This window comes from Tursiops truncatus, chromosome 20 (assembly GCF_011762595.2).
Source record: "Tursiops truncatus isolate mTurTru1 chromosome 20, mTurTru1.mat.Y, whole genome shotgun sequence".
Lineage (NCBI taxonomy): Eukaryota > Metazoa > Chordata > Mammalia > Artiodactyla > Delphinidae > Tursiops > Tursiops truncatus.
Window position 1 is genome coordinate 20,673,404 of NC_047053.1, and position 21,563 is coordinate 20,694,966.

The window sequence follows — 21,563 nt, forward strand, 5'->3', positions numbered from 1 at the left end:
ATTAGTTTCATTCTGAGGCTTCTTCTCTTGGCTTGGAGGTAGCCGCCATCTCTCTCTGTGCTCACATGACCTTTTGTTTATGTGTGCACAGGGAGAGGGACAGAGAGAGCTCTTGGGTGTCTCTTCTCATAAGGACTCTAATCCTATGAGATCAAGACCCCATCCTATGACTTCATTTAGCTGTAACTACTTCCTTACAAATCTACAAAAACAGCCACACTAAACGTTAGGGCTTTAACCTATGAATTTCAGGGGGACACAAACATTCAGTCCATAACAGTAGCCCAACAAAATATAAAAGTAAAGGGGAAAAATACAGTTCAAGAATGTACTTGACTTAAAATTTAAGTTGATATGTTATAGAACAATACGTAGAGCTGAGTTGAGAAGTTGATCTGTAAAGGCTGTATCTTTCCTAGCTCTGTTTACTTAATGGCCTATGTGTATCTTTAGAACCAGATTTTGGTTTCTAATGCTATCTCTCACTGAAAGCCAGAGAAAACAGCTTTATTTTTGTTTTCTAATGGCCTACAATTTCTCAGTAAAGTGACAATTAATGCTTACTATCACAATTAAAGCTTGATCTGGGTTATTCTGAGGGCAAAAAAAAAAATGGAGATTACAGTTTTAAAGGAGTAAATAATTTTATCAGTGCTCTCTGTTCTGTCAAAATTATTAAGGCCCACTTGGTCACAGTTTGAATTATCTTGGGAATCTCCCAAGTCCTGGATCAATATAGCAAAGAGAAATGTCAAGAATTCAGGAACCAAAAATTCTGCTTCTGGTATGGCCAAGGTAGTTTCTACCAGGCCACCTTCTGCAGATAAATATAAACCTTGGACAAATTTTAAAAAACAAAAAATTGCACTGTGGAGGTCCAGACTTAGAAGAAAGAATGGCCACAGGATGAGTATATTGTTTTTATGGTTTTTAACCGCAGGGTGGGTCATAGTCTGTGCTGTGCAGGGTGGTTAAATCTCCTTCAGAAAACCACTATTATTCTGGGTGGAAGAATTGGGGACAGAGTTTGGGACAATAATAGCTGCTGAAAGGAGGTAGGGGAGGAATCCCTGAAAGGAGAGAGCCAGAGAGGGAAAGTTCCAAATTCTGTGTGTCAGCTCTGCCCAAATCTCTAGCTGACCTATGAACAGAAAAGAGAAGTTTCTCCCAATACCAAGCGGATTGTCACCTATGGACATTTACATAGTAATCGCTTCAACTTGTTTTGGTTTGGAATTCTTCCTAAACGTCACGGTGCCACAGAATATGTAGCTGTTGATTTGCTCTGGATGCCAGACAGACAAGAATGTTGTATAAGATAGCTGGCTCAACTGTCTTTGGATGGATCCCAAACACGATGTTCCTTTCCAGGCCAGAGAATCTTCGGACACTGTCCAACACAATATAATCACCTGACATGTTACTCGCATTGGTGAAGTGCACTACCTTTATCTTCCTCATTGCTCTCAAGAGCTCCGTCTTGTAACGCTCCACATCTCTTGCGGTGCTAACAAGCACAGCAATGTCCTTGGGAGAATAGCCCCTTTCAAAGAGAAGCTTGCAAGTGTCTGCCACATATGTCGCTATTTTATTCAGAGGCAAGTTTTCCTCAATATTTAAGGTTCCCTCAACAACCTGAGCCCATTCAGCTTCAAGAAGCATCTGCAGGGACCCAAGGGGGATGTTAGGTGGAGGATTTTTTCTGACCTCCTGCAATACACGTTGTAAGTATTCGGTTATTTGATATGCGTTGCGGACCACTCTGGTGAGCTCTTCCCTTGGAAACTGGGCTGAGAGAGCAGGGAGGCCGCTGCACTCCACGTGGTTGGTCTGAAAGTAGTCTAGAAAGATCCAGAGAATTCCTGGGCAATCCCTGTCTCTCTGAGTGATTGTTTTCGCTTTGCCATACCAGTCCCCATCTTCACTGCGGAAATTCTGAGCTTCATCGATGATGATGTGTTGAATCTTTTTAAAGTCATTTTTCATGAAGCTTTTCCGGGTCACTGCCTGGCAGATTTTTTTGTCACTGTAAAAATTAAAAAGACACATTCAGGTTTTCTCTGAGTCAATAAAGGAGGAAAATTACTCTATCATACTCCTATGAACACGATACTGTTGTCACAGATCATTTTACCATCTTACTCTCAAGGAACAAGGTGATTCACGGACTTCCCTGGTGGCGCAGTGGTTGAGAATCCACCTGCCAATACAGGGGACATGGGTTCGATCCCTGGTCCAGGAAGATTCCCACATACCACAGAGCAACTAAGCCCGTGCGCCACAACTACTAAGCCGCGCGCTGCAACTACTGAAGCCTGGGCACCCTAGAGGCTGAGCGCCGCAACAAGAGAAGCCACAGCAAGGAGAAGCCCGAGCACCTCAACGAAGAGTAGCCCCCACTGGCCGCAACTAGAGAAAGTCTGTGTGCAGCAATGAAGACCCAGTGCAGCCAAAAATAAATTAATTGGAAAAAAATTGAAAATAATAATAATTTTAAAAAGGAACAAGGTGATTTGGAGGGAATTTAGACTGAACCTCATTTGCTGACAATAAGATCTAACTGCTTGGGACTTCCCTGGCCGCCCAGTGGTTAGGACTGGGTGCTTTCTCTGCCGTGGCCCTGGGTTCAATCCCCATAAGCCATGGGGCACGGCCAAAAAAAAAAAAGAAGATCCAACTGCTTACCTGATAAATTTCCTCAGAGGCTCGTTCTCACAAATGTAGAGAATTTCATTTGCCTCACAGTGAAACATATTCCTGATCTTCTCCATGATCTTCATGGCCATGATTGTCTTCCCTGAGCCAGGTAAGCCATGGATAAACAACTCTTTGTTCTTGCGGAGGTTTTTTGAGAAGATCTCATACTGCTTGGCTGTGAGCAGATTTAAAACCTCACAGCCAAGCTGGTCACTCAAGAAAGATCTGAAGGCAAGCAAGACAATCACAAGGGACTGCAACAAAGCTTCCATTTGCTGAGTGTTTGCAATGTAATAGGACCTGGGGTAATCAATCAGGGATGCTGCACCCTCTGAGGACTCCGCATTGCTCTCAGGACTCAGGTGGAGGACCTTGGTAATGACACACACATTTCCAGAGTAGCCCCCCAAGTTCACCAGCTTCTGCTTCAGAGTGAAGGCGGTGCTGGTGCAATAGGACTGCTCATCGGCATCCTGCTCCCTGAGAATGGTGTAGAGAATGGGGGGACTGTTCCATGCTATCAGCAGAGCGTCACAGATGACTGCTTGCTTCTCTTTCAAGTTCAGGTCCACAGCCCAGCTTCTAGAAAGGATTAAAATTCCCTGGGAGAATGGATATATTTGCATATTTATTAATTCCTCCAAACCTTCATTCTGTGAACACAGCTCCTTCCAGAGGGATTTGGGAGTACATTGCAGACGTCCTGGTAGCACTAGATATGGAAAGAATTATAAATTTAGTGGCAAAAATCACATTTATTTTAATGATTAATTGTAATTAATCAAAATTACTATACTTACACTTAATTATAATTAATTTTATTAATTATGATGTTACTTATTTTTGTATACATTCTTTTGCCAATATTATTATATTACAGTGAAGGAAAAGAAGCCTTGAAAAGTCTGACACACTTCATCTAAGCCTATGTGCTTATTACGTTTATGACCTTGGAAAATTCCTTAGCCTCTCTAAGACTCTGTTCCCTCATCTGTAAAACAAACAAAAATCCACATGTACAAAAATAGCACATCTCTTATGGTGAGGAATAAATGAAATAGCATAAAGGTATCTGCTCATTGTAGCTGCTTGAGAAATGTTAGTTCTCTTTCCCTTCCTACTCTTAAAGCACCTGAATCTCAAAGTGTCCCTTAACAGTCCCCATTGATGGAGGTAGGATCAGCCCTCCCAGGAAGAAGGTGCTCATTAAATATCTGTGGAGAAGATGGAGCTATGAAAACTTTACTAGGAGGGACCTCTGTGCAGCCCTCCACTGGGAGATCCTAAGATTAGTCTCTGAGATAACTCTCCTTAAGCATCACTCACTTACAGATCTATGTAATAATGCATCTATCACAAGAGTCTACAAGAGAAATATGTTAATATAAATGTTTCAGACATTACATGAAATTCCTAAAAATCTTATATGTTCTATTATAATGTTATAAGGCATAATTCTAGTTATTACTTTAAAATATATATCTCAGAAATAACTAAATTTCCTTGTCAATTGCATTATTATGAACTTTCATCAAATAATTAGCTGTGGTCATTTTTAAGTCTTTTGTCATTTACAGACAGTTCTGGGTGTACTCTGATGCTTTTGCAAAAATGTTACTATAAAAGGTTTTCATCTTCAAGGAATTCATAGATAAGACTCTGACAAGTACAGGTCTCTGGTAATTGACTATACTGCTGAACTGAATGAATAAGCATTTTCAGAACTCTAATGGAAAACTGATGAATTCATAAAAGTGCTAACAAAAGATCAAGTTAAAAAAATTAATTACATGGGACTGAGTGAACTGATGAGGATGATTATAATTTTTGTGACTTTGAATAAAAAAATGTTAAAAAAGTAATTTAAAAATCTTTAAAGAAAAGTATCTATGGGTTGGTTTTTTTTGTTTGTTTTTTTTTTTTGCGGTACGCGAGCCTCTCACTGTTGTGGCCTTTCCCATTGCGGAGCACAGGCTCCGGACGCACAGGCTCAGCGGCCATGGCTCACGGGCCCAGCCGCTCCGCGGCATGTGGGATCCTCCCGGACCAGGGCACGAACCCATATTCCCTGAATCGGCAGGCGGACTCTCAACCGCTGCGCCACCAGGGAAGCCCTATGGGTTCATATTTTATGGAATCTTTTAAAAATCAAAATGTATATTAATGTTTTTCAAAACCATTTCAGTATATTAGAAGACAATCATAAAATTTTTTCTGCATAAATGTATACAAATGATGGATTATAGTAATAACTCTCTTAATGTTTATCCATCCTTTCGTTCTTGGAGTTCTGTCTTTGCGTCTTCATTCACAAGTAAGATTAGTCTGAATTTTTCTTTTTTATGCTATCTCTGTCAAGTATTGCAAATACTGTTACTCCCATTTTAAAAATAACCTGGGAATTTTCATTCTTTTTCTATGGCTCTGGAAAAGTTTAAATAGTGTTGGAAGTGTTTATTCCTCAAATGTTTGGTACAATTCCTGGAAAATTGATTTTTTTATACCAGAATAATAGGTTATCACTCTATGAGGATAAAGCCCAGTATTTTGTTTTTAGATATAATTTATTCCATGATAATAAGCTCTACTAAAACAGAGTTTACTGAGTTTAGAGAGTAATTACCAATGTTTATGTTTACTCTTGGATCTAATACTGTTTATTGTGGACAGTTTTTAAAATATAAATTTGATATGCAAGCGAATGCAAAGACCTCAATTAGGTAAGGTGAAAAATAAAATCTTAAATTGAGCAGTCATTATTTATTAACTTAATGGTCCTCAATAGATATTTACACATATATAGGACGTTTATGCATCAGATTCTAGTGCCAGATAAGCCATTGATTTACTTCATAGAGTTGATCAAGTGGTTCTTCCTCTCCAGAAGTGTAGAAAGAGGACAACAATGGACTCATAGCTAAAGCATATCATGGTGGGAGCAAAGGATGAGAGCAGAGGACAGGCACTGTCCTTGGTTCTGAAACGTGATTTCGCGCTTTTACACGACTGTTTCTCCTAAACCCAAAACATGTTCATGGATGTTGTAATTGATCTTCATTTTATTTGTTTTGTGCTCCACCTTGATATAAAACATAACAGTTTATCTCCCCTTATCCTAACATAGAAACTGGCTGGTGTCAAGTAGGCAAACCATAGTTACTACCTGGAAATAAGAGTTGCTGGAGATCCTTCTTATGTTCCAGGCCTTTCTTGGAGTACACTGGTCTGCTAAGAGGAGGCCCGCTAGACAGACTCAGCTGAGATTCAAAGTCTTTGCACAACCATGTAAAATCTTAACAAAGAAGGGAAATTCATGTTATTCTGACATGTTAGTTCATCTCTTCACCACTGAAAAAGACCTTATGAGTGGGTGTATTATAGACTGTCTAGGTATGACTTGAGACATAATGGCAAGATAACACCCCATTCACCCTTTATGGACAAGTGCCTTCATTGCATATGAAAGTTGCCAAATCCATCATAAAAGAGATGTTATTCGGAAGTTTGAATGTGTTTCCCATTCAATATGTCTTCACCCTCTGTTTCTGGATATCGTTTTGTTTGAATTTCTTTTATGGTACATAGCACATTCTTTTAGTACACCTATCTATGCATATATTTGTGGTGTAAATATTCCCACCATGGAAAATTTTAAGCTACCAATATGATGTCACTAAATGCAGAGTTGGGAAGACATGCACCGTAATACACCATTTTATAGTATTTCCATCATATAGATACAGTAGATGTAAATAACCTCACGCATACAGATAATCTTAAAATGTAGTAAATCATTAGGTTTTGTATTTATTAAATTTGTTTTAAATACAATTTATTGAACTGTAAGTTTATAAAACTTAATTTTTAGTAATGACTGTTTAACAACTGGCTCAAAACATTCCTGAAAAGTTAACAAATGGCTCTCGAGCCAGTAAGAGCCAGTTCCAATACACCACTGCAAGGCAATCATCCCCAGACAATTTTCTTTTCATCTGATGTAGGAAATTGCCTTTTATAAGATACTTTATTTGGGCTTCTCATCACCCAACAACATTTTCTCATGTATGGAAAGTAGGATACTTGAAGATTCAAAAAACACAGAATTTAGTGTGTGGGGGAAGTTCAAAGTCATAGGAAACAGAGGGAAACCTGTTTAATATACAGGTTCCAAAGAGGTAGAAAGGACAGGGAGGTAGTTTTCTCCATCTTACCTGGATCTGTGTCCATCACCATGCCTACCCATTCCTGAGTTGTCAGTTTGCAAATATGCTTGTCCTTCACCATCCAGGAACAGGGAGTTTCTGAGAAAAGTGCACCACAGAATGGCTTCACTCCGATCACACAAGCATAGCCATATAGCTCTCCCCCAGCTAACACATCCAAGATTTTGACTGTGAAATCTATCTGGCATTGAGACTGGCAAAAATGGACACAAGGTAATTTGTATATTGTGTTTTCTATTTTCTTTTTCAAAGAATCACGGTCAACCTTTTCTTTAGCACATCCCAGAACTTTCTTACTCCTATCATCGACTCCAATACAAAGATAGCCTCCTTCAGTGTTTGCAAATGCAGTGATGTACACTGGAATTATGTTTTTCACATATTCTAGAATGCGTTTTGTAGAGAACTGCTTAAACTCTATGAATTCAGACTCGGGAAAAGGCATGATTTCACCATATTCAAGCTGGTCTTTTTGGAAAACTAGGTAAGTAGGATCCGAGTTATGGAGGTCTTGAGTTATAACCTTGACAACTTTACCAAAAGGTTCTTTCCCCAAGACTTTTGCATTTATTTTCTTGGTTTTCAGGAACTTGAATGCCTCTCTTGAATTCATGAGATGCACAGAAGTGCCGGATCTACGGTATAACGAAGAATTCAGGCTGCAAATGCGGGGCTTAAAGGAACTGTCTTCAGGGAAAGTGTCACTGCTCCAAGACTTAACAAAAATGTAGTAACACCTCCCTTGTTGCTTAGTCTTGAAGAAATCCTGCAAATTTGAAGACAGAATAAGTGTTCTCAAAGACTCTTCTAAATCCTGTCCCATCTCCACAGGATGCTCATCGTTGTTTGTCATTTCCAGCTGAATCACTCCTCCTCCTGAGTTTAATAAAGCACATGCAGCTTTTATGACTTTTGCCTTCTCTTGTTCTCTCTGAATTTTCTGCAGCTTCTTTCTGTTTCTTTCACCAAGAGTTACTTTTCCTACATTGATGACCAAGTCTGGGTAAGATGATTCTACCACCAAAGATGAATTATGTTCCTCCATGTTCATTCTGCAATTGAAACCATTAAAATACATATCATGTTGATGAAGAAGTAGATTGCATAGTATACAAAAGTGCATTTATTAATTTATTAAAAAATATTTATTGAGTTCTTGCTAAGTGCTGGGGGCTGGAAATTAAGTGGTAAATAAAAAATAAGCATAGCCCTGACTCTCAGAGCTTACAGTCTGGACAGGAACATTGAATAGAGTAATTGCAGTAATGTGTGATACATACCCTGAAAGGAAGCACCAAACAGCAACAATCAACCTAATATGAACAGGGAAGCACTCCTGGAGGAAAGGGCATTTAAACTAAGATCTGAATTAGCCATGTGAAGGAATCTGAGGTTAGGAGGAGTTATTGCATTACAGTCAGAGTGAAAAGTATGTAGGAAGGCGTGAAATCATCAAAGGGATTAGTGTATTGGAATGGTAGAGAGATGTTCAGTCTGGCCAGAACTTAAGAGTGACAGAGGACATACACTGTTGGTGGGAATGTGAATTGGTGCAGCCACTTTGGAGAACAGTATGGAGGTTCTTCAAAAAACTAAAAATAGAGTTGCCATGTGATCCTGCAATCCCACTCCTGGGCATATATCGGGAAAAAACTATAATTTGAAAATATACGTGCACCCCAATTTTCATTGCAGCACTATTTACAATAGCCGAGGTATGGAAACAACCTAAATGTCCATCGACAGTTGAATGGGTAAAGAAGATGTGGTACATATATTCAATGCAATACTACTCAGCCATAAAACAGAATGAAATAATGCCATTTGCAGCAACATGGGTGGACCTAGAGATTATCATACTAAGTGAAGGAAGTCAGACAGAGAAGGACAAATACCGTATGATATCACTTATATGTGGAATCTAAAATATGACACAAATGAACCTACCTACAAAACAGAAACCAACTCACAGACATAGAGAACAGAACTGTGGTTGCCGGGGAGGGGCGGGAAGGAATGGACTGGGAGTTTGGGATTAGTAGATGCAAACTATTACATACAGAATGGATAAACAACAAGGTCCTACTGTATAGCACAGGGAACTATATTCAATATCCTATGCTAAACTGTAATGGAAAAGAACATGAAAAAGAATATATATATGTATAACTGAATCACTTTGCTGTACAGTAGAAATTAACACAACATTGTAAATCAACTATACTTCAATAATTTTTTTTTTTTTTGGCTGTACGCGGGCCTCTCACTGTTGTGGCCTCTCCCGTTGCGGAGCACAGGCTCCAGACGCGCAGGCTCAGCGGCCATGGCTCACGGGCCCAGCCGCTCCGCGGCATGTGGGATCTTCCCGGACCGGGGCACGAACCCGCGTCCCCTGCATCGGCAGGCGGACTCCCAACCACCGCGCCACCAGGGAAGCCCCAATAAAATAAATTTTTTAAAAAAGTTTACACTGAGCTATAAAAAAAAGAGTGACAGAGGATGTGAGATGGGAAGTGGTGAAAGAGGAGACCTGAAAGTTAGAAAAGGACTGCTGCTTACAACAGTGGAAAGCCAAAGAAGGATTTTAAGGAAGGGAGTGAGATGAACACATAGACATTTTATTATTTTATTTATTTATTTATTTGGCTGCATTGGATCTTTAGTTGTGGCATGCAGGACCTTTCGCTGTGGCATGGGCTCTTTGTTGTGGCACACGGGCTTCTCTCTAGTTGTGGCATGCAGGTTTTCTCTCTCTGGTCATGGCGTGCATGGTCCAGAGTGTGTGGTCTCTGTAGTTTTTGGCACGTGGGCTCTCTCACTGAGGCACGCGAGCTCAGTAACGGTGCGCGGGCTTAGTTGCCCAGCGGCATGTGGGATCTTAGTTCCCTGACCAGGGATCGAACCCACGTCACCTGCATTGGAAGGTGAATTCTCTACCACTGGACCACCAGGGAAGTCCCTAGACATTTTAAAAGACACATTAATGTAGAAGAACAGATCCATGGTTGCCAAGGGTTATGGGGAGGGAAGGGTGTGACTACAAAGGGATAACACAAAGGAATTTGTTGAGGTGATGAAACTGTTCTGTTTCCTGATTGTGGTTGTAATTATATGAATCTATTCATGTGTTAAAACTCATAGAGCTGCACACCCAAAAAGTTAATTTTTTTGCATGATAAATTATTAAGGGGGGGCACATTATTAATTACAGGTGGAGAACTAATTAGAGAGGAGCAAACCAGTAGGGAGGGTTTTGCAGTAATCCGGGTGAGAGATGATGGTAGCCTGGGCCACAGTTGGGGCCATGGGAATGAAGAGATGTGAGTATATCTGAGAGACATTTAGAAAATAAAATTAACATGGCTCTGTATTGAACAGATAGAGATCAGGAGAAAGGATTAAAATTTAGTAAGTGGGTTTTGGCTTGGGCAACTGGGTGGTTAGTGGTACCACTTATTGGCAAAAGATCAATGATTATTGAAGGTGGGTGATTGATAAGTGGAGATTCACTCTCCTATTCTCTCCTTCTCTCTATTTTTGTGCATATTTGAAAAGTTTCCATAATAAGTTTTAAAATTGACTTCATCTATTAACTGGGTGGTGGACATATTGGTGTTCATTATATTGCTCTCTGTATTTTTCTGTAAGTTTGAAATTATTCATGACATAAAAAAGAAAACTTTTGCCTCCAAAAAATTTTTAAAGGCGAGTAGGGCATATGAATTTAGATTATTAGTAAGAAAGTGGTTGAACATTTGGATTATGCATTCTTAGGTGGATAGGGTGGAAAACAAAGATGGCCAGGGCAGAAGGTGGATCTGAGAAATGGGGAAAAAGAAGGATCAGTGGATTCTAAGATTTTTGATGTCAAAAAAACACTTGTATTTGGGAGTGATTGAGCAAATCAGTAAAACTCAACAGTACCATAGTGAGGAGAGGGCTCTTAAAACTCTTAGGGATGTGTTGCAACCTACAGTCATTTTTCTCTCTTGCTTGATTATATACTGAAGCATGCCATCGAAACATTTCATTTATTAACTTTTTAGCACAGGAAACATTCAATGAGCACTCACTGTGGGCACACAAACTGCTGTGAGAGACACAAAGAATCTGACTGCTGGAGATGTATGGTTTAGGGTCCATCAGATTACCATGATATGGCTTAAACGATATGTGGAGAAAAACCCATAGCCCTAATCCCTATATTGGTAAAAGAGAAAAATTTAAACAGAGTGACTCTCATCAACATTGAAAGAACTTAGAAAAAGAACCAGATTGCAAAGGAACACAAAAGAAAAGGAATAATAGATGGAAGGGCAGACGGAAGTTGGAAAATTAAAAAGGAATTATTTGATTAATTAACAAGATGGAGAGTTTTTTGTTTGTTTTGCTTTTTGCTTATTTGGTTTTTGTTTTTTAGACAAGCCACTAGCATCTTTATTATTTATTTATTTATTTTAAATTTTATTGGAGTATAGTTGATTTACAATGTTGTGTTAGTTTCAGGTGTACAGCAAAGTGATTCAGTTATACATATACATATATTCACTCTTTTTCAGATTCTTTTCCCATATAGTTTATTACAGAATACTGAGCAGAGTTCCCTGTGCTATACAGTAGGTCCTGGTTGATTATCTATTTTATATATAGTAGCGTGTGTATGTTAATCCCAAGGTCCTAGCATTTTTATTATTTAAAAAGAACTCTGCACAAACAAAAGGGTTAGATAGGGGAAACTCTTCAGGACCTAAGGCTTGATAAACAGCTCTTAGAGGATACCCAAAGCACAATCTGTAAAAGAAAAACAATCATTAAATTGGACTTCATCAAAAATTTAAAGCTTTTGCCATGCGAAACCTCCTATTAAGGAAATGAAAAGACAAGCTACAGACTGGGAGAATATATTTGCAAATCACATACCTGACAAATATCCGAAATCTAGAATATATAAAGAACTCTAAAATTCAGCAAACTAGGAATAGAGGGAAACTTCCTCAACTTGATAAAGAACATTTATTTAAAAGATCTATAGCTAACATCACACTTAATGGTGAGAAACTAGATACTTTCCCACTAAGATCAGGAACAAGGCAAGCATATCCCCTCTCACCACTCTTATTCAACATAGTACTGGAAGTCCTAGTTAATGCATTAAGACAAGAAAAGGAAATAAGAGGTTTACAGATTGGGAAGGGAAAAGTACAGCTGTCTGCATTCACAGATGACATGATTATCTCTGTAGACAATTCCAAAGAATCAACAAAAAAAAACCCCACAAAAAACCAAAAAAAAAATGCTTGGAACTAATTAGCAATTATAGCAAGGTTGCAGAATACATGATTAGTATACGAAAGTCAATTGCTTTTTTATATACCAGCAATGAACAACTGGAATTTGAAATTTAAAACATAATGTCACTTACTTTAGAACAACAACAAAAAAAAGAAATGACATACTTACGTATAAATCTAATAAGACATATACAAGTTCTAAGGAGGAAAATGACAAAACTCTGTTGAAGGAAATCAAAGGAGAGCTAAAGAAATGAAGAGATAGTCCCATGTGCATGGATAAGAAGATTCAATATTGTCAAGAAATCAGTGCTTCCCAATTTGATCTATAGACTCAGTGCAATTCAAATCAAAATCCCAGCAATTATTTTGTGAATATCAACAAACTGATTCTAAGGTTTACATGGAAAGGCAAAAGACCCAGAATAGCCAACACAATATTGAAAGAACAAAGTCAGAAGACTGACCAAACCAACTTCAAGACTAACTATAACGTTGTAGTGATAAAGACAGTGTGATGTTGATGAAATAGATCAGTGGAACAGATAAGACAGCCCAGAAATAGCCTCATACAAATATATTCAACTGATCTTTGACAAAGGGGAAAAGGCAATTCAATGGATAAAGGAGAGTCCTGTCAACAAATGGTGCAGAAAACAATGGACATCTACATGCAGAACTATGAGTCTAGATACAGACCTATACCTTTCACAAAAATTAACTCAAATGGATAATAGACCCAAATGTAAAATGCAAACCCATAAAACTTCTAGAAGATGACATAGGAGGCAATCTAGGTGACCTTAGGTTTGGTAGTTAGTGACTTTTTAGATACAACTCCAAAAGCATGATTCATGAAAAGAACTGATACGTTGGACTTCATTAAAATTATAAACTTCTGCTCTGCAAAAGACACTGAAGAAAATGATAAGGTAAGCCACAGGCTGGGAGAAAATTTCTTTAAAACATATATCTAATAAAGGATTGGTATCCAAAACATACAAAGAACTCTTAAAACTCATCAATAAAACAAACAACCCAATTTTTTAAATGGGTAAAATATCTGAACAGACACCTCACCAAGAAGATATACAAATGGGAGAGTTCCCTGGTCGTCCAGTGGTTAGGAGTCCTCGCTTTCACTGCTATGGGCCTGGGTTCGATCCTTGGTTGGGGAACTAAGATCCTGCAAGCCATACTCACAGCCAGAAAGAAAAAAAAAAAGAAGATACACAGATGGCAAAGGAGTATGTGAAAAGATGTCCACATCATATGTCATTGGGGAATTGCAAATTAAAACAACGATGAGCTACCACAGCATACCTATTAAAATGGCTAAAATCCAAAACACTTACAACACCAAAAGTTGATGAGTATGTGGAGCAACAGGAACTCTCATTCTTTGCTGGTGGGAATGAAAAATGGTACAGCCACTTTGGAAGACAGTTTAGTTGCTTCTTACAAAATTAAACATATTGTTACCATATGATCTGGCAATAGTGTTCCTTGGTATTTACCCCAAAGAGTTGAATACCTACGTCCACAAAAACCTGCACATGAATGTTTATAGTAGCTTTGCTCATGATTACCAAAATTTGGAAGCAACCGAGATGTTTTTCAACAGATGAATAGGTAAACAATGTGTGCAAGGAGACAAGAACAGTCATTTTAGCACTGTCTGTAACACCAAATTTTGGAAATAGCCTAACTGTCCATCAATAATGAAATAAGGAAATGAAACGTGGTAATATTTGCTGAAAGGAGTATTGTGAGCCACTTGAAGAGAATAAACGAAAACACACACACAATGACACAGATATCAGAAACAAAATGTAGAGTTAAAAAATCAAGTTGCAGAAATATACATATAACATTAAACAATTTAAATAAGCTAAAAATGCACACAACAATATTACATATTATTCCTGTATGTGTGTGTGTGTAAAACAGTGTGTGTTAAAAACAGAGTAGAAGAGGGCTTCCCTGGTGGCGCAGTGGTTGAGAGTCCGCCTGCCGCTGCAGGGGACACGGGTTCGTGCCCCGGTCCGGGAAGATCCCACATGCCGCGGAGCGGCTGGGCCCGTGAGCCATGGCCGCTGAGCCTGCGCGTCCGGAGCCTGTCCTCCGCAACGGGAGAGGCCACAACAGTGAGAGGCTCACGTACCGCAAAAAAAAAAAATAGTGTAAAAGATATACAGTAACTCAGAATGTTGGTTGCTTCTGAGAAAAGGAGAGAAAAATGAAACTGGAAATAGAAGGCAAAGAGAACCTCAAACTTATCTACAATATTTTACTTATTGAATTTTTTAAAAGCTTGAAGTAACTATGGCAAGATGCCAGCAGTTGTCAATTTGAGGTAATGGAGTAACAAAAATTGGGGATAACAAAAGAGTTTTTTAGATTTGTTTTTTGTACTTAAAGTTTATTATTATTGCTATTATTAAATACACACACACACACACACACACACACACACACACACAGACCCAAATTGGGTTTAGCCCAGAATACAAGATTAGACAATACAAGAAAAACCATTAATTAATAAAAAAGTCATAGGAACATTAATAGAAAGTCAAAATTATCTCAATAAATACAAACATTTGTTTGATAATATATATTTACAAAGTACTCTAGAGAAGCATTATTTAAGAAGAGTAGCAGGGGGGTATTTTAATCTTAGTTTTAAGGCAACATCACACACACACACACACACACACACACACACACCCCTGAGTCTTTAATCTTGGAGTCTTTTTTCTTCACGAAATTCTTGGATTTTAATTTATTTTTTACTTGGGGTATAGTTGTTTCACAATGTTGTGTTAGTTTCTACTGTAAAGCGAAGTGAATCGGCCATATGTATACATACATCCCGTCTTTTTTGCATTTCCTTTTCATTTAGGTCTCCACAGAGCACTAAGTAGAGTTCCCTGTGCTATACAGCAGGTTCTCATTAGTTATTTATTTTATACATATTAGTGTATAATCTTAGAGTCTTAAGGTAACATCTCACACACACACACATATTAGTGTATAATCTAAGAGTCTTAAGGTAACATCTCACACACACACACACACACACACACACGCACATCCCAAAAAAACCCGAGTCCCGCTCTCCCGCGCTCAACACGCACAAACGAGTCCTTCCCTCCCGGGCTCACTGCTCGCACTTGAGCACTTCTGCCCTTCGGCTCTGCGCCTGCGCCCTGCACCTCCCCCACCTGGCGTTTTGGTTTGTCTTTTCCTGCTTCCCCGCCCCCAACCGGAAGGGTTTCTTGAGCGTGCGTGCGCGCGCAGCTTGGGAAAAGCTAGGCTGAGAAGCAGAGCCTCTGCGTGTGGGCCCAAGGGGAAGAATGGAATGGGGAAGGGTTATGAGTCCCCGGGGCTGAGAAAATTGGAATCCACAAACAAACAAACAATCAGACCCTGGACAGAGGAGACCCACAACCTCAGACCTGGCTCTGTCTGCCCCAGGCATTATGCTATCTTGTATTTCAAAGATGAAGACTCAAACCAGAGAAGTTATGACCTGCTCAGGATTAGATGACCTTCTCTGACTTATTTCTTTTCCCCACATCAATGCTGTAAGTATACTCTCTAGTAGTTTGTCCTCATTTAATTTGGGTCTAAAAAATCACCTTACATCTATGGCTGCAGTAATAAAAACATATTTATGTTGTAAAAATGAGTATGGCAGTTGATGTCTGCAAGATACCCAGAATATCTGTAGGTGTTGCCTGTGTCTAGGAAAATAAGTATCTATTATCACAGATGATTTTTTTCCTATTATAGAGTGGTAAATTTCTCAACCATCCACTTGCTGAATTATTCCTAATTTTACATTCATTCGTGCCCTATCTCCAAAAAGATTAGAAGGAGCAACTTGTTAAAGTTGGGAAGTTGCTGTACAGTATAAACTAATACACTATTGTAAAGCAACTATACTCCAATGAAAATAAAAAAAAAATTATTCACAATAGCCAAGATGTGGAAACAACCTAATTGTCCATAAGTAGATAAAGAAAATGTGGTGTGTATATATGATGGAATATTACTCAACCATAAAAGGAAGGAAATATTGCCATTTGTGACAACATGGATGGACCTTGAGGGTATTATGCTAAGTAAAATAAGTCAGAAAGACAAATGCTGTATGATCTTACTTATATGTGGAATCTTAAAAAATGACAATAAACTGAACTCATAGAACAGATCGGTGGTTGCCAGAAGTGAGGGAAGGGAGGGTGAAATGTGTTAAGGTGGTCAAAAGGTACAAACTTCCAGTTATAAATAAGTCCTGGGATATAATGCACAGCATGGTGACTACAGTTAAGAATACTTTACTGTATATTTGAAAGTTGCTAAAAGAGTATATCTTAAAAGTTCTCATCATAAGAAAAAAATGTAACTATGTGTGGTCACAGATGTTAACTAAACTTTTTGTAGTAATCACTTTGCAATATATACATATATCAAATCATTGTGCTGTATACCTTAAAGTAATACAGTGTTACATGTCAGTTATATCTCAGTAATAATAATAAAAAGACTTAGAGAACTTTCTATTAAAAAAATAAATAAATAAAAAATAAAGTTGGGCAAGTTATTTTCCAGTGCTTTAATAAATGTTGGTAAACAAAATAACTAAATGAATTTTTGACACACTTGCAAAAAATAACCTGGAAAATCCAACTAGGTCAGAGCTTCCGGGTCAATATATTTTAAAGTTTTTTTCTGAAAATGAAAGTGTATACATTATGAAAAACAAGAAAACCCTTTCCGTAGAGATCAACCAATTGGGTACCTGACAAAGAATCCTTTGTCACAGTCACCCCTTCCCACCAAGACTCTAGCTCCTCCCTGTCCCATCTGAAAGTTTGTTTCCAGATAGTTCGTTGATCAGTCCACCTTATAACTCTCTACAGCACTGTCTCAGACCTCTGTCAGGTTGTCTGGCTGGAATCCTGCATCCCTGGCCTCAGCTAGAAGGTGAGTCCCATCTAAGGGCCAGTTCTCCTGTCTATTTCACTTAAGAAAAATGTGGGCATAACAGGTCCACCTCAGCCTCTCTTGCCTAAAGTAGATATATCTGGAAGGGTCTCTAGCCGCAGGGTGGATTTTTATCTTAGGGTTCTGTGGTCGTTTTTTCAGCCCATCTTTTCTGTTGAACAGGCATGGCTCAGGTCTCTCCAGGCAGTCTCTACCTACCTAGCGAATTAGAAGATTCCTTAGGGTCTGGGTGCTGAAAACACCTGAGTCCTGACCTGTTTGGGTGTCTGCAGCTTAACAAAAGCAAGCCCAGAAGAAATTTTTATTTCCTTAAGAAGGGAAACGAGAATGTTCCCTGCCTTTTTAAACCTGGTTTCCTGAAACCAAAGGTAAACATGCTTCTGTCTTTTAGGTTTCAGTTTCTCAGAAAACTAATTAGAAGGCATTTGCCTCTTAGTGGCTGTCTTTCCAGCCTCAAGGGCCGGGGGCGGGGCTGAATATTGCCTTTCTATCAATAGAAATTTGTCCTTTTAATAAGTAGGTGAAAAGTGAGTTAGTTCTGGCTTGAAACTTTAAACTTCTTGGAGAACAAGACTACAGAAAAACCTGTTTGGATACACATCAAACTATTATTAAGGATTTCACCCTGGGGAGTAGAATTGGAAAGGAAGATGGTAAGGGGAGGAGAAATTGTTATTTTGTACATTATGCCTGTATTACTCGAGAAATGTTTAATGCAATAAGGAAAAGAAAGCAGTGCTAGAGTCAGATAGGTAATTAAGCAGTGCATCTCGTTGACCTTCTCACTTAATTTTTCTGGTAGCCTCTATAAGCCCAACAGTTGCAGTTAAATCCTGTTGAAACTGCTGCTGGGTTTCCTGTTATTGATTTGACTGCTAATACTGTTAGTATTGTTTTGATTAAGTTTCTTCTACTTACTACTTTGATCTGCAGCTTCCCTCTACAGCCTACACAAATCACAGTCCCCTGGAGCTCTTTTTTGGTTTCTTTTGGGTAGCCATCCTTATAGACTGCAAAAATTATTACAGTATAGACTTAGCAATCTTTTTTTTTTTTTTTTTTTTTTTTGCTGTACGCGGGCCTCTCACTGTTGCGGCCTACTCCCGTTGCAGAGCACAGGCTCCGGACGCGCAGGTTCAGTAGCCATGGCTCACGGGCCCAGCCTCTCCGCGACATGTGGGATCTTCCCGGACCGGGGCACGAACCTGTGTCTCCTAGCATCGACAGGCGGATTCTCAACCACTGCGCCACCAGGGAAGCCCAGCAATAATTTTTAATATTGAGAAAAGGTGTCGTGCACCAAAGGGAATTGACTGGCCCTTCTCGTTCTTATTATGACTGCGAGACACCCTTCAGCAATAACCATCAGGAACCTTTGAAAAAAATAAAGGGTTATTACTTACAGGATCTGGAAATACACAGCAGACCTGGGGCCACACAGCAAGGTTGTGGGTAGAGAGAAAAGGAGAACATGCTGGCCTGGGGTTCCGCTTTCTCTGGGGTGGAGGATGGGAGCTTAGAGTTTGGCGGGCTCCCTATTGGTGAACTTGAAACATAAGGGCGGAAATTTAAAACAGGAAGAAATAAAAAAAAAAAAAAAGCGAAAAACAGTGACCCACGGGGAATTCCCTGGCGCTCCAGTGGTTGGGACTCAGTGTTTTCACTGCCAAGGGCTTGGGTTCAATCCCTGGTCAGGAACTAAGATCCCACAAGCCGTGTGACCAAAACAGACAAAACACAGGGGCTTCTCTGGTGGCGCAGTGGTTGGGAATCCGCCTGCCGATGCAGGGGACGCGGGTTCTTCCCTCGGGGCGGCTGGGCCGGTGAGCCATGGCCGCTGAGCCTGCGCGTCCGGAGCCTGTACTCTGTGGCAGGAGAGGCTGCAGCAGTAAGACGCCCGCGTACTGCAAAAAAAAAAAAAAAAAGACAAAACACAAAGAAAGTCCAGCAACCCAAATGGTCAGTTATGAAATCAACCAAGCTCACAAAAACAAAAGAGCCTCCTCATTGCCGGGAGGTGGCTGGCAATGTGTTTAATCAAGATAGACATCTTTAAAATGAGTAAGGAAAGAAAAAACGTCAACTATCAGGTTCTACACTACAACCAAATAATTAGTTCCCAGTCTTGGCTGCTCATCAGAACCTTTCAGCACACTTTTTAAAAATGCAGATTATAAATTTTTTTTTTAAATAAAAATAAACTAAAGGGCTTCCCTGGTGGCGCAGTGGTTGAGAGTCTGCCTGCCGATGCAGGCGACACAGGTTCGTGCCCCGGTCCGGGAAGATCCCACATGCCGCGAAGCGGCTGGGCCCGTGAGCCATGGCCGCTGAGCCTGCGCGGCTGGAGCTTGTGCTCCGCAACGGAAGAGGCCACAACAGTGAGAGGCCCGCGTACCAAAAATAAATAAATAAATAATAATAAAAAAAAACTAAAAATTTTTTAAAAAGAGAAAAAAACAAAAAAAAAAGCAGGTTCTCAGGCTTCTCCCCAGACACGATGCAGCAAACAATGAATCTGTATTTTTAAGATTCCCAGGTGATTCTATGGTCAGCCAGGTTCGGGAACTACTGGACTCCCATATTTCCTGTCTCCCATTGTTACAATCTTTCAGCTCACTATTCATGGTGAATTGTCCTAGAAATTACTACTATTACAGACTGCCACACAAATCCAGTTTGTACCAAATCTGGTTCTAATATGGCGAGCATTATCACTTCATGACATTGCCTACATGTGGCAAACAGAGCAGGTAATAATCTGATTGCACAAAAGCAATACATCCCACAAATTGTCCCAGAGACACAGCATTTTTTAAAAAAGTTATACCTGAGACGTGTCCAGTGAGAAAAACTCAGCAGGGTCCAGGGGATGTCTTTTTGTTTTTTAGTAATTAACAATTGGATTTCTTGCCATTTCTTCACATTTTTCTCTTATCTCTCTACAAGGTATCTTGGTTTATATCAGAAATGAAAATCAAAGAAGTACATATTATATTATAAATAGTACATTATTAATAGTGTACATTTTTGTATAATGTTTTTATTTGGAAACAATTTCAAACTGGCAGAAAATTTGCAAGTACAGTTGTAAATAACTTTTTCTTGAATTATTCGAAAGTAAATTACTAACCTGATTTCCCATTATCCCTGAACACATTATTCTACATAACCACAAGACAGTCATCAAAGTCAGGAAATAAACACTGATATATTATTACTATCTAATCTCCAGGGCATGTCTTAAGAGCCACCATTTACAGAGGATTTAGTGTTAGGCCAGCATTTCATAGTACCCCTGTGTTGGGGTTCAGAGTAGGCTGCCCCAAGATATGCCACAATGGCATATTGATAATTCTGAGTGAAAACTACTTGAGAAACAGGTGGTGGGGGAAAGACTGATATTAAAAAAAACATTCTGACCACCCCCCCCCCCGTTTTCCCCCAGAAAGTAGAAAAGAAATCTCCTGTGTCAAAGTATCCTCTCTATACCAGGAGATTAGAAAGTATCCTTATCACCAGTTAAGGAATTCAAGGCTAAGAAAGCCGAATAAGGAAACTCTGTTCCTTCCTGAGTCGGCTACCCCAAGCACAAACCCCTTTGTTAAATCTTCACAAATAATTGTTTCTCTGCCTAAAAATGTTATATGAACAGCCTTCTTTGGTCGCTTGGGGAGGCATTTCTATGAGACCTCTCTGCATTCTAATTAATTTTTTTTCTCCTGTTAATTTGTCTTGTGTCAATCTTCAGCTAAAAGAACTCGAGGGGTAGGGGGGAAATTTCCCCCTTCCCAACATCTCTTATACCTAGGAAGAAACTAAGCTTCAGAAAGGTTAAGTAGCAGTGTTTCATCACATGCCAGGCACTGAGAATTTAGTGGTGGTTTAATAGCTACTGTTTGTCGACACTTGGATTTTGTACCAAGCACATGGAACACAGCATTGAATCTTTATGACAACTGTCTGAGACATGGCTATATTATTATTTCCATTTTATGTAAGAAAGAGCAGTTAACCTGCCCAGATCACATTTGGGTACCTGAGGCTGTATTTGAACCTTGTCACATTTGGCTCTGAAACCCACACAAGTACATGGGTACTTCCTCCAAGCTCAGTCTGATGGACGTTCTGGTCATTCCTGGGTAGCACTGTAAGTAGTGAGTGGGTGTTCTTCCTGTAATTCAGTCACAGTCTCCACCCATTTCAACAGTCAATACAACGTTTCCTAAATGATCTCCAAATTCCAGTCTTAGGCCCCTGCCCTAAAGCTGAGAGGGGCCTAGGATCTGGAATTTTAACAACCACACCAGGTGATTCTTATCAGGAAAATTTGGACAAC

The 21,563-nt window shown here is 39.4% G+C and overlaps 1 protein-coding gene and 1 long non-coding RNA gene across 7 annotated transcripts in view; one reads left to right on the forward strand and one right to left on the reverse strand.

Moving 5' to 3' along the window:
* SLFN11 (schlafen family member 11) lies at window positions 1–19,155 on the reverse strand. The gene is made up of 5 exons (XM_019945301.3): window positions 18,631–19,155; window positions 6,909–7,972; window positions 5,861–5,989; window positions 2,686–3,409; window positions 1–2,026 (listed from the first exon to the last, which is right to left on the reverse strand). Exons 2-5 carry the CDS (start codon window positions 7,969–7,971, stop codon window positions 1,243–1,245), a joined length of 2,700 nt encoding a protein of 899 aa, XP_019800860.1. The 5' UTR covers window position 7,972; window positions 18,631–19,155; the 3' UTR covers window positions 1–1,242.
* LOC109551717 (uncharacterized) overlaps window positions 15,505–21,563 on the forward strand; it is a 16,364-nt gene continuing 10,305 nt past the window's right edge. For 2 of the 6 annotated variants that reach the window (XR_012328677.1, XR_002178411.3), the window contains exons 1-2: window positions 15,506–15,801; window positions 17,143–17,206. This is a non-coding gene — a long non-coding RNA (uncharacterized lncRNA). Of the gene's footprint in view, window positions 15,802–17,142; window positions 17,207–21,563 lie in introns of all 6 variants that reach the window. The other 4 variants (XR_002178410.3, XR_012328676.1, XR_012328675.1 and 1 more) reach the window with 4 other exon arrangements.